Here is a 12723-nt window from a genome sequence, read left to right as displayed (position 1 = left end):
CTGGCTGCCCCAGAAAAGCACCTTCATCAAGCTGGCCAGCATCCGGGCTGCGGAGAAGGTGGAGGAAAAGAGCTTCGGCAGCTCCCACATCATGCAAGTCATCTACGCAGATGATGTTGGCCGTGCCCAGACTGTCTACCTGCAGTGCAAGGTGTGGCCTGTGGAGGGCGCTCTGGGGAGGAGGCTGCAGCAATGCCCTGGGCTTGGAATGTGGACTTAGTTCTCTTCTCCCCTTCGCCCCCTGTTGGCTACATTAGGTAGTGCAGGCTGTGTGTATATACTGTCCTGGGGTCTCATGCCCAGAAAATGGTTCATGTTTGCCACTGGGCCTCCATATGTAGGTATGTGTGCAGCTAGATGAATAGACAGCTAGGTCCTTGTGACTCAGAGCTTGGTTTTTCCTTTTCTGGTCTGTATTATTTTTTAAAACTCTCACAGGTCAGGCTAGCTTGAAACTCAATGCCTTAGTTTCCAAAAGTGAATATTGAAAAATTGAAGTGATGTGCTCTTGGCATGATTCAAGCAAGAGAGCACTTGCCTAGAATCCTCCAGTGAGGGGTTGGGGGCGTGGCTCAGTGGTAGAGCTCCTGCCTAGAATCCCCCAGGGAGGGGCTGGGGGCGTGGCTCAGTGGTAGAGCCTCTGTCTAGAATCCTCAATTGAGAGGCTAAAAGTATGTGTCTAATGTTTCTATTGCTGTGATAAAGATTGTGACCAAAAGCAACTTGGTGAGGAAAGGGTTACAGATTGCAGGTTGCAGGTTGCAGTCAAACATCAGAAGAAGCCAGTCAGGATCCCAGGACAGAAACCCGAAGGTTGGAACTGAAGCAGAGGCCATAGAAAAATGCTGTTGTAGGCTTGCTCCCCATGCCTCGCTCAGCCTGGTTTCTTTTTTGTTTTGTTTTGTTTTGTTTTTTCGAGACAGGGTTTCTCTGTGTAGCCCTAGCTGTCCTGGAACTCACTTTGTAGACCAGGCTGGCCTCAAACTCAGAAATCTGCCTGCCTCTGCCTCCCGAGTGCTGGGATTAAAGGCGTGTGCCACCACGCCTGCCTCAGCCTGGTTTCTTATGCCCCCTAGGACCAGCTGCTAGCAGTTGGCACCACATGCAGTGGGTTAGGCCCACATCAGTCATCAATCAAAAATACCCCACAGGCTTCCCCACAGGTTAATCTGATGGAGACATCTGCTCATTTGATCACCCCATTCCCAGATTGCTCTAGCTTCTTTGTACCAAGTGGAGAGTCTGTGAGGGGCTGGGAGAGTGGCTCAGAAGAGAGTACCTACCTGCCTCTGGGGAGGAAGGGGCAGACTTTTGAGCCGCTGTCCCTGCAGTGTGTGAACGAGTTGAACCAGTGGCTGTCTGCACTGCGCAAAGCGAGCACCAACAACAGGGGCCTCCTGCGGTCATACCACCCTGGCATCTTCCGTGGGGACAAGTGGAGCTGCTGTCACCAGAAGGACAAGACAGGTGGGAGTGCTGGCCTGGGTCCCCTTCCCAAGCAGGTCATAGGCTGGGAGAGGGGTTCTCAGAGCTTGAAAAGCCACATGCTTATCTATGGCAAAGCTGCCCAAGGGACAACCAGGCCTGCAGGTACTCCTGGCACAGAAAGATCTGTGACCATGTGGTTTGGTAAATGCCGTGCAAAGTGTGTGACGCATGTGAGTGAATTCAGTGGATATTCTGACAAAGCCTGAAAACTTAGTAGAATCTCTCTCTTTTAAAGATTTATATTTACTTTTAATAAAGATATGTTTTATGTATACGCATGTGTACGTGTGTGAGTACTGAGTGTGTGTGAGGATACACCTGTAGAGGTTGGAAGAGTTTGTCGGCTCCCCTAGAACTAGTTATAGACAGTTGTAAGATGTCATGTGGTTGCTGGGAATCAAACCCCGGCCCTCTGGAAGAGCGGGCAGCGCTCTTAACTGCTGAGACAGTTTTCCTGCCCTCGTGAGTTCTGGTATTATGGTCATGTGACACTGCCCATCAGTTCTGGAAATTTCAAGACCTTCCCCACTCACAGAGTTAATGAAAGCTTAGAGCCCTGTGCCCTCCAGGTCTCAATCTGCAGAGCCTGGCATAGGAAAAGCTGTCCACCCGACTGCACTGCACCTGCCCTGCCCTGGCTTTGCTCGGATGGCTCTTTGTGGCCCCTCATGAGAGCTGATGTGGGGCTCACTGTGGTCTGTGAGACAACCTGAGATCCCAAATCACTAGGGAGAAGCTGAGACTAGAATGTGTGTGCATGTGTGTGTTTGTGTGTCTGCATATGGAAATCAGGCCCACTAACATGCTAGGTAAGCATGCTACCACTGAGCCACACCATGCCCCTCACTCAGGGATTCTAGGCAACAGCTCTACTGCTAAGCCACGCCCACAGTCTACAACTGAGGCTTACAGTGGGCGGGTAAGTGGGCAAAGGTGGCAAAGCCGGTAATTAGCAGGACTAGTTCATTCCAATGCAGGAAGCTTGGGCACATCCTACCATGATCATGTAGTTCAGGGGAACCTCTAGGCAGACCTTATGGAATGCTACCAGCTCCCCAAATGTCTCTGAATGCCACAGGACACCACTTTCCATAGTATATACTCTGGTCCAGCAGTTGAAGCCATGATGATCTAGGCAGAGTCAGGATCATCTTACCAGCCCCTAGTGGACCCTTCATGAATCCTCACCCACACTAGCATCCAGTATGGCCTTTTCTGCACTACCAGGAATCCAGGCATGGTATTTCCATTGTAACTATGCCCTCTCTCTGCCTCCAGATCAGGGATGTGACAAGACCCACTCTCGGGTGACCCTGCAGGAATGGAATGACCCACTGGATCATGACCTTGAGGCTCAGCTCATCTATAGGCACCTGCTAGGCGTGGAGGCTGCTCTTCGGTGAGGAGGCTCAAGGAGAGGCATCTGCATACTCCTGCCACCTGAGGGCTGCAAATGGGCTTGTGGCTGAGGGTTGCTAAGTAACAGCTTGTCTTTGTCTTTTTCTCGTTTGCCTCTGGTTCCATGTTTGTTTTTCTGCCTTGGGCATATTTACTTCTATCCAAGTGTGGTGTACATACCTTTGACCCCAGCGCTTGGGAGGCTGAAGCAGAGGATTTCTATGAGTTGGAGGTCAACCTAAGTTACATGGCAAGTTCTAGGCCAGCCAAGGTTGCACAGTGAGACGCACCAACAAAACAAACAAAAAAATCTTTATACTCTTATTTTCATGTGTGTATGCCTCCTAATGCCATATGTGTGCAGGTGCCTCTGAAGGCCAGAAAAGGGCGTCAGGTCCCCTGGGAGCTGTAGTTAAAGGTGATTGTGAGCTACCTGATGTGAGTGGGGGTGGGGCAGGACGAAACTCAGTCCCCTAGAAGAGCCTTGAGCACCCTTAACCTCACTCCGGCCATCTCACTCTCTTTGTTTCTAGTTCCATTTAATCTTATTGTTTTACTTATGTGTACATATCTGCACATATGTGTGCCTGTGTGTGAGGATAGGCACCTGAGTGCAGGTGCCTACAGAAGCCAGAGATGCTGGACGCCCCTGGAGCTGGAGTTGTGAGTGCTGGGAAGACATTCAGGCCCTCTGGAGGAGAAGCACATGCTCTGAACCACTGAGATGTCTCTCCAGCATCCTCCCTTCTCTCCAGCATCCTCCCTTCTCTCCAGCATCCTCCCGTCTCTCCAGCATCCTCCTGTCTCTCCAGCATCCTCCCTTCTCTCCAGCATCCTCCCTTCTCTCCAGCATCCTCCTGTCTCTCCAGCATCCTCCCGTCTCTCCAGCATCCTCCCGTCTCTCCAGCATCCTCCCGTCTCTCCAGCATCCTCCCGTCTCTCCAGCATCCTCCCGTCTCTCCAGCATCCTCCCGTCTCTCCAGCATCCTCCCGTCTCTCCAGCATCCTCCCTTCTCTCCAGCATCCTCCCTTCTCTCCAGCATCCTCCCTTCTCTCCAGCATCCTCCCTTCTCTCCAGCATCCTCCTGTCTCTCCAGCATCCTCCCGTCTCTCCAGCATCCTCCCGTCTCTCCAGCATCCTCCTGTCTCTCCAGCATCCTCCTGTCTCTCCAGCATCCTCCCTTCTCTCCAGCATCCTCCCGTCTCTCCAGCATCCTCCCGTCTCTCCAGCATCCTCCCGTCTCTCCAGCATCCTCCTGTCTCTCCAGCATCCTCCCTTCTCTCCAGCATCCTCCTGTCTCTCCAGCATCCTCCCGTCTCTCCAGCATCCTCCTGTCTCTCCAGCATCCTCCCGTCTCTCCAGCATCCTCCTGTCTCTCCAGCATCCTCCTGTCTCTCCAGCATCCTCCCTTCTCTCCAGCATCCTCCTGTCTCTCCAGCATCCTCCTGTCTCTCCAGCATCCTCCCGTCTCTCCAGCATCCTCCTGTCTCTCCAGCATCCTCGCTTCTCTCCAGCATCCTCCCGTCTCTCCAGCATCCTCCTGTCTCTCCTGCATCCTCCCTTCTCTCCAGCATCCTCCCGTCTCTCCAGCATCTTTTTTTTTTCATTTTTGTGACAAGTTCTCTGATTAGTCTTGAGCTCACTACTTTGATAAAATTGGCTTCCCAGAATCCCCACCTATCTTTGATGACAAGCAAGCACTACCGTGCCTGGCTTTTACATGGAAACTGGGCTCAAGCTAGGATTCTCATGCTTGCAGAGCAAACACTTGCCAACTGAGCTATCTATCTCCATGGTCCTCAGGGTCTTCAACGTGGTTCTCCTGTTTCAGTCTCTCAAGTAGTTGAAATGACAGGCCATCTTTTTTGCTTATTTTGTTTTGTGTGTATCTAATGTGTACATGGGGCCTGTGCTTCTTATCACACTTGTGTTGTTAGAAGAAACGTCGTGGAGTCAGTTCTCTTCTTCCACTTTCATGTAGATTTCAAGGATTGAACTCAGGTCCTGGGGTTGTGCAGCAAGCTCCTTTCCTCCCCAGCCATCTTGCTGGCCCTACATTCTCCCCCTTTTAATGAGGCCAACCTCCTTCCCACTGCCAGTCTGTATCATGAGGTCATCTCCTATTAGGAGGACAGAGGTCACGGTCACAACTGCTTCCTGTGCTAATTTGACCCCATCTACCCAGCCTTCTGGAGATGACGGCAGAACACTGGCTTTGCCCTCCGCTAATTCTGAGTTCCTGAGTTATCTTGCTAATTAAGACAGGATGCTTTCTTTCTTTCTTTTTTGTTGTTTTTGTTTTGTTTTGTTTTGATTTTAGACAGGGCTTCTCTGTGTAGCCCCTGGCTGTCCTGGAACTCACTCTGTACACCAGGCTGGCCTTGAACTCAGAAATCCATCTGCCTTTGCCTACTGACTGCTAGATTTAAAGGCACATACTACTATCACCAGGCTCTAGGATGCTTTCTAAAACAACTTTGCCCAACAGGATCCCTGGGCCCCATTAGCTCTGAATCACTGGGTGGGGCCAGGCTGGAGGATGCTCTGAGGCCATCTCAGCTCCCTACAGCCTTCTCCTGGGCTACACAAAAGGGACTGCTTGTCTGCACGTGCATCCTGGACCCCAGGCAAGTGACTCAAAGGTCATCCTTTTTACTCAGTGATCCTCCAGGGTTTTGGACATCCTCCAAAAACCTGGGCAGGAAACATGACTCAGCAGTTTTGAACGCTGACCTGATATCTCACAATTATCTGTGACTCCAGTTCCAAGAGGGTCAAACACCTTCTTTGGGCTTCTTCGAAAACCAGGCATGCACACATGTGCTGCACAAACATTCACATGTTTACACACAATAGCTATACATATAAAATAATAAGTTTTAAAGTTTTTTATAAAAATCGGAGCATGATAGTGCATGCCTTTATTTCTAGCACTTGGGAAGCAGAGGTGAGAGAATCTCCAAGTTCAAGGCCAGCCTGGTCTATAGAGTGAATTCTAGGACAGCCAGGGCTACACAGAGAAACCCTGTTCCAAAAAACAAAAAAAAAAAAAACCCAACAGAACCTCAGAGTTAGGCACAGCGCTCATGACTATAATCCCAGCATTCTGGAGGTGGAGGCAGGAGAATGAGAAGGAGCTGGGTGTGGTGGCGACGCCTTTAATCCCAGCACTCAGGAGGCAGAGGCAGGCGGATTTCTGAGTTCAAGGCCAGCCTGGTTTACAAAGTGAGTTCCAGGACAGCCAGGGATACACAAAGAAACCCTGTCTTGAAAAACCAGAAGAAAAAAAAGAAAAGAGGAGGAGGAGGAGGAGGAGGAGAAGAAAGCTGGGCAGTGGTGGCACACACCTTTAATCCCAGCATTTGGGAAGCAGAGCCTAGCCTGGTCTATAGAGTAAGTTCCAGGACAGCCAGGGCTATACAGAGTAACCCTGTCTCAAAAAAACCAAAACCAAAATAAGACCCAATCTTGGAAATCAAAACAGCTAAATGTGATGGGATTCTTTTCTTTTCCTATTTATTTATTTATTTATTTATTTATTTATTTAATGTATATAAATGTTCTATCTGCATGTACACCTGATGCCTGAAGAGGGCGTCAGATCCCATTACAGATGGTTGTGAGCCACCATGTGGTTGCTGGGATTTGAACTCAGGACCTCTGGATGAGTAGCCAGTGCTCTTGACCGCTGAGCCATCTCTCCAGCCCCACCCCACCCCACCCCCTTTTTGAGACAGGGCTCTGTGTATCTCTAGAACCTGCTCTGCAGACCAGGCTGGCCTGGAACTCAAAGATCTGCTCTGTTTCCCAAGTACTGGGACTAAAGGCATCCATCACCATGTCAGACTGGTAGGGAATGCTTTTAATCCCAACACTGGAAAGGCAGAGGGAGTTCAAGCATGGTCTACATAGTGAGACCCTGTATCAGAAACAAACAGAACCCACAAAACAACAACAAAACAAACAAAACAAGAACAAAAAAGAAACACTGAAATAACAAGGCCTGTAAGACAATCAAAGAGGGCTAGCCCAGCACAAGGAAGACCAGGCATTCCAACCCTACCCCTAACTTACCCCCCACCCCGTAACTGGCATTTGGTGTCCTTCAGACCCCATCTGGGCTCATTTCTCATAGGCCCTGCAAAACCAGGGTGACACAGCTTGGCTGGGTTTGCCATTCTCTTTCTGGCCAGGCACAGTGCTCATTCCTGTACCCTTAGCACTAGGGAGGCTGAGGCAGGGGGATTGCAATTTCCAAGTCAGGCTTGGCTGTATGGAGAGAAGAGCTTTACAAGTATTGGTGGGGAGAGACTTTTGGCTGCTTTGTGTTTGAACGGTGAGAGGAACGTGGCTGGAACTAGAAACGTGGAGGCTGGGCCTGAGTTGATTCCTTGTGGACTGAAAGCACCTGTTTGTACCCCTGGAGCAGCACTCCCTGTTCGGGGAACCCCTGTGACATCTCTGCCTTCCCAGCAAGTTAGTTGTGGTTGTTGGCCCTCACTCTGCCTTCCTCTGCAGGGAAAGATACCAGCTCCTGCGTGGGACGACAGAAGCCGGCGTCTCACCCACAGGCTGTGATGGAGGTAGGTCACTCTCATCTGGAACTCGGGGTTTGGTGGTTCAGCTGCCTCCAGGGACACATGGGTTCTCAGACTCTGGACGCCACATCTGCCCTCCCTACAACATATCCCATCCAGCTCCCGAGGACTCGCTGGCCCAGCTGCTTCGTGTGCTGCAAGACCTTCAAGAAGCCCATGGCTCCAGCCTGGCCAGCCCAGCAGCCAGAGAGCCCCATCACCTTCTAGAGCTACAGACGTGAGGTGTCTATGAGGTGTCCATGGAGTCCCTGTCAGGTGTTTGCAGATCCTAGATATGCTCAGGATCATTGTCAACTGTTCTGGGGAGGGCTGTGACCCAGCATGGTCTTCTCCATGTCTGCGAGGGACAACCATGACACCTGCTTCTTTGGGAGACCCGACTGCTCCTGTAGTCCCCATGGCCCAGATTCTTCACCCAGGAGACCAGGCTGCCCACCTCATACTGCTTTGCCACTGTCTGGCCTCCTAGGTCAGATGCCACAGTGGTTTGCTGTCATAAATAAATGCTCTGTAACTGCCGTAATGCTGAGGAGTTGGGTTGGGTCCAGAGAAAGACTGAATCTAAGAGACTCTATGTAGGGACGGGGGTTTGACTGAGAGCTGGGGTCACCAGCGCAGCCTTGCTGCAGGTTCTAGGTTACCTGGGGCCAGGCCTGTTAAAACTCGCAGCTCCTATCCCACACTCCTCTCTATACCCCCTCCATCCTCTCAGCTCTGGAGCCTAATGGCTCTTCCCAGCCAGAAGCAGACACCACACCAAGCTCCTCTATTCAGGGCATCCCTACAGACTGCACGGCACGGCAGGGCTGGGTCACAGTGCCCCCTCCATCTTCTGTGGGTTACCAGGCCAAGTTTCCAGTCTCTCTGCTCAGGGTCTGGGAGGGGCGTGAGGCTGTGTTGATGGGCAGCTGGATTGGGCATGGGGTTGTCGGAAGTGGATAGAGCTCCTGCCATTTCCCTGCCTTCCCTCACGAGACCCAGGCCATGCATTGTGCTGCTCTCATGGCTGGTCAGCTCGTGCTTCCAGGTTCAGGGTGGGCAGGGCACAAGAATCCCAGGAGGTATTCATCTCGACCTTCCTAATGCCACGGCCCTTCAATACAGTTCCTCCTGTTGTGGTGAGCCCCCAACTATAGCATTATTTTCCTTGCTACTTCATAACTAATTTTGATACTCTTCTCAATCATAATGTAAATATCTGTGTTTTCTGATGATTTTATGCCACGCCCGGAAAAGGGTCCTTTGACCCCTATGAGGAGGTCTCCACCCACTGGCTGAGAACTGTTCTAGACAGACTCAGCCAATGGCTTTCCTGTGGGATGTGTCTTAATGGCTAGCTTTTCCACAGTATCCTGGCCACAGCTCAAGCGTCTGCCACAGAGGGAAGAGTGGGGGCATTCAGCTCCTAGTTCAGCTGATGTATTGTTTATATTTTTTTCTGGAAGAATTAAGACAGGGTTTGTCATATACCCAGGATAACCCCAAACTTGTTTTATAGCCAAGGATGCCCCTGAACTCCCGATCTTCCTTTCTCTACCTCTCATGTGCTGGAATTACAGGTGTGAACCACGCAGAGTTTATGCAGAGCTGGGAATTAAACGTAGGGCTCCGTGTGTGCTCAGCAAGCACCTTTATTTTTGAGACAGTGTCTCTCATAGTCCAGGCTGCCCTCAAACTCAGCTGTGGAGCTGAGGATGACCTTGAACTGATCCTCCCGACTCCGTTCCGTATGACGTTGTTGGCATTACAGGCTCAACCAAGCGGCTGTGCCTGAATTCAAATGGTACGCTCAAACCACGCTCAGGTTGACGATGCAGCTCAGTGATGGGGCAACTGCCTGGCATACGTCAGATTCTGGGTTTCATCTGCAGTTCAGCCAACACAAACACACACTCAGAAGCTGGGCGTGATGACACACACCTATATCCCAGCATTCGGGAAGCTGAGGCAGGAGGAGTTCAAGTTTGAGGCCATCATGGGCTATATTGTGTGACCCTGTTTCAGTAAAAACAAACAAAATGAAAACAATAATTGGAAAAACAAAAAACAAACACCAAACCCAAGTCCAGTTAAGGTGATTATCTAGCATGAGGGCCTAGGTGCCTGGGTCTGAGCCCCAGCATTGTATAAATTGGGCAGGAGGCTGCTCTACATGAGTCACCACCCCAGTCTCTCAGTAAAGGATTCTAGGCAGGGGCTCTACCACCGAGCCACACCCCCCAGCCCCTCACTGGGGGATTCTAGGCAGGGGCTCTACCACTGAGCCATGCCCCCAGCCCCTCCCTGGGGGATTCTAGGCAGGGGCTCTACCACTGAGCCACGCCCCCAGCCCCTCACTGGGGGATTCTAGGCAGGAGCTCTACCACTGAGCCACGCCCCCAGCCCCTCCCTGGGGGAGTCTAGGCAGGGGCTCTACCACTGAGCCACGCCCCCAGCCCCTCCCTGGGGGATTCTAGGCAGGGGCTCTACCACTGAGCCACGCCCCCAGCCCCTCCCTGGGGGATTCTAGGCAGGGGCTCTACCACTGAGCCACGCCCCCAGCCCCTCCCTGGGGGATTCTAGGCAGGGGCTCTACCACTGAGCCACGCCCCCAGCCCCTCCCTGGGGGATTCTAGGCAGGGGCTCTACCACTGAGCCACGCCCCCAGCCCCTCCCTGGGGGATTCTAGGCAGGTGCTCTACCACTGAGCCACGCCCCCAGCCCCTCCCTGGGGGATTCTAGGCAGGGGCTCTACCACTGAGCCACGCCCCCAGCTCCTCCCTGGGGGATTCTAGGCAGGGGCTCTACCACTGAGCCACGCCCCCAGCCCCTCACTGGGGGATTGGAGGCAGGTGCTCTACCACTGAAACGTGCCCCCAACCCCTCACTGGAGGATTCCTGGCAGGGGGTCTAGTACTGAGCCACGCCCCCAGCATTGCAGGAGTAATTAACTCTTGATTAGGTCTGTCCCACAATGTTCCCTGCAGACCAGGCTGCTTGGGTGACCCAGAAGACAAGGAGGTTCTCTTCACCTGGCATTCCTCGCCCTACTGAGTTCTTAGCCTCTTGATCTGACCTCCCTCCAAGTGACATTTTCTCATCCTATAGATCTCAAGTGGGACACAGTGGTGGTGGCCAAACTCCAGGTGGAACCTTAATACTAAACTAGGGTGGTACAAGTGGTAATCCATCCCACAGTGGGATGGCACACGGGTCTCCATGAGTTTTAGTACAAAAGCCCTGACTTGAGAGCCCTGCAGCTAGGCCAGGCCCGGGTCTTTCGCTGCCAGTTACGATGAGTTCTGGGGAAACGTAGAGAGGATGTTTGTTCAGTGTGGTGCATCAGGAGAAGGGACAGATAAAAGGATCTAGTGACTTCTGAAGCAGCCACCATCATCACCAGTTGTGCCTGCTTGCAAGAGCCCACCTGTAGTTTGGCGACTGTGGGTCTTCCCTCATAGGAATGGATAAAGGTCATTTGTATGCAGTTCTGCTCTAATTGCACTTGCCTTTTGAGGGGCCTCAGGGAAGTGACTGAGTATATAGGATGTAGAAGGCTAACAGTTGGGGGCGGGGAAGCCACCATCCATGCTAGATTTCTTTGGGGTCCTCCATACTTCTGTCCATTATCCCTCCCTGTAACATTGGGAACCTCAGAGACTCCCCAGGGGGAGCTTTGGTGGTTTATCACTGGGACCTTAGGTAAAGGGGAGACATGAAGTCCATGCAGGGGAGGAATTCTGGTAACGCTCCCAGGTCTGTCTTGCACTCCCAGGTCTGTCTTGCGCTCCTAGGTCTGTCTTGCGGGCACTCGGAAGCTTTTGGTTGAGAGGAGGGAAGCACTGGGAGGAACTGAGGGTATCATAATCACATGGGATTGATCTGCCTTCTAATCTCAGCCTTGGCTCACAGGGTGGCCTGGAGAAAACCCTATTGCTCGAGGAGTTAAATTCGGCCCCATGCGATAACTAGCACTCCTGATGACCTCATGGGGTTCTTTGCCCTCCAGGATCTCTGTTCCTAGATTATTAAGTGGATGCAAGTTTTGGGCTGTGACAGGGGAACCTTGGGCTGTGGCAGCAACAGCTTTTGCTTCCTCCTCGTCGTCGTCTTCCTCCCAGTTGGAGGCATAAGAGCTGAGCAAGGTGCCTGCATTATCTTTGTACCTTCAGCCTTGAAGGTGGCTGAGCTGGCTTAGGCATCACTACGTTGACACTCCAGAAGTAATATGTCCATGTGCAGAGGCAAAGTGGAGTGTGACCCAGCGTGTGAAGGGCCCCAGAGCCTTCCAGGACCTGACATCATTGTCTTCGCTTGATTCCTGTGACACTTCCATCACCCAGTGGTGCTTCAGCACTCAGATACCAATGGACAGGATGGCTCATGCCTGTGGCTCCAACGCTTGGGAGACTGAGTCTGTATTAGTTACTGTTCTTGTTGTTGTGTCTGAAAACTGGACAGAAGTCCTGGTGCTGCTGGCTTATGCCTTTAATGCCAGCACTCTTGGAGATAGAGGCAGGCAGTTTTCTGAGTTCGATGCCAGCTTGATCTACAGAGCAAGTTTCAGGACAGCCAGGGTTGCACAGAGAAACACTTGTCTTGAAAAACAAACAAAACCAAGACAACAACAACCAGAAGCATCTTAAGGAAGGGTATACGATGCAGATGTCATAGCAACAGGATTCCCAGGCAGCCAAGCACACTGCATCTGCAGCCAGGAAGCTGTAGTCTGACTCCTGAGCCTCTAGGATGATGCCGTACATGTACACTCCTGTCTTCCTCAGTCAAATCTGTCTAGAATCTCAAAGACAACCAAACGTTCTTTATTATGGCTATGATTATTATTCTCTATTGTGAGTGCACACATGTGCAAATGCATACCGTGAAGGGAGGTCGGAGAAGTCTGTTCTCAACTACCACCATGTGGGTTCTGGGGACTGAATTTAGGCAATCAGATTTGTTCACACTCCCCCTTGCCCACTGGGCTGTCTTGCCCCTCCTAGAGGTTTGTTTCTAGGATGATTCTAAATTTCGTCCGGTTGACAAGATGAGCCATCAGGGAGGCTGGAGAAATGGCTCAGCAGTTAAGGGCCTTACTGCTCCTGTAGGGGACTGGAGTTCGGTTCCCAGCACCCACTGGGGCGGGGTGGGCGTGGGGGCTCACAACCACCTGTAACTCCAGCTCCAGGGGACCCAACCCTCTTGTGGTTTCCAAAGGCATCTGCATATATGTGCCCACACAGACATGCAAATAAAAAT

The 12723-nt window shown here is 51.8% G+C and overlaps 1 protein-coding gene across 1 annotated transcript; it reads left to right on the top strand.

The window, feature by feature from the left end:
- The first annotated feature begins 18 nt into the window (after positions 1–18).
- On the top strand, positions 19–8035 carry LOC146999604 (ras GTPase-activating protein 4-like). Its single transcript, XM_085834493.1, has 5 exons — positions 19–151; positions 1332–1467; positions 2767–2887; positions 7406–7470; positions 7585–8035. The coding sequence occupies exons 1-5, from the start codon at positions 92–94 to the stop codon at positions 7704–7706; spliced, it is 504 nt and encodes a 167-aa protein (XP_085690619.1). The 5' UTR covers positions 19–91; the 3' UTR covers positions 7707–8035.
- The last annotated feature ends 4688 nt before the right edge of the window (positions 8036–12723 follow it).

The sequence above is a fragment of the Mus caroli genome, unplaced genomic scaffold, assembly GCF_978045245.1.
Source record: "Mus caroli unplaced genomic scaffold, Mus_caroli_1 scaffold_817, whole genome shotgun sequence".
NCBI classification, from domain to species: Eukaryota; Metazoa; Chordata; class Mammalia; order Rodentia; family Muridae; genus Mus; species Mus caroli.
This window is presented reverse-complemented; position numbering and strand designations above follow the sequence as displayed.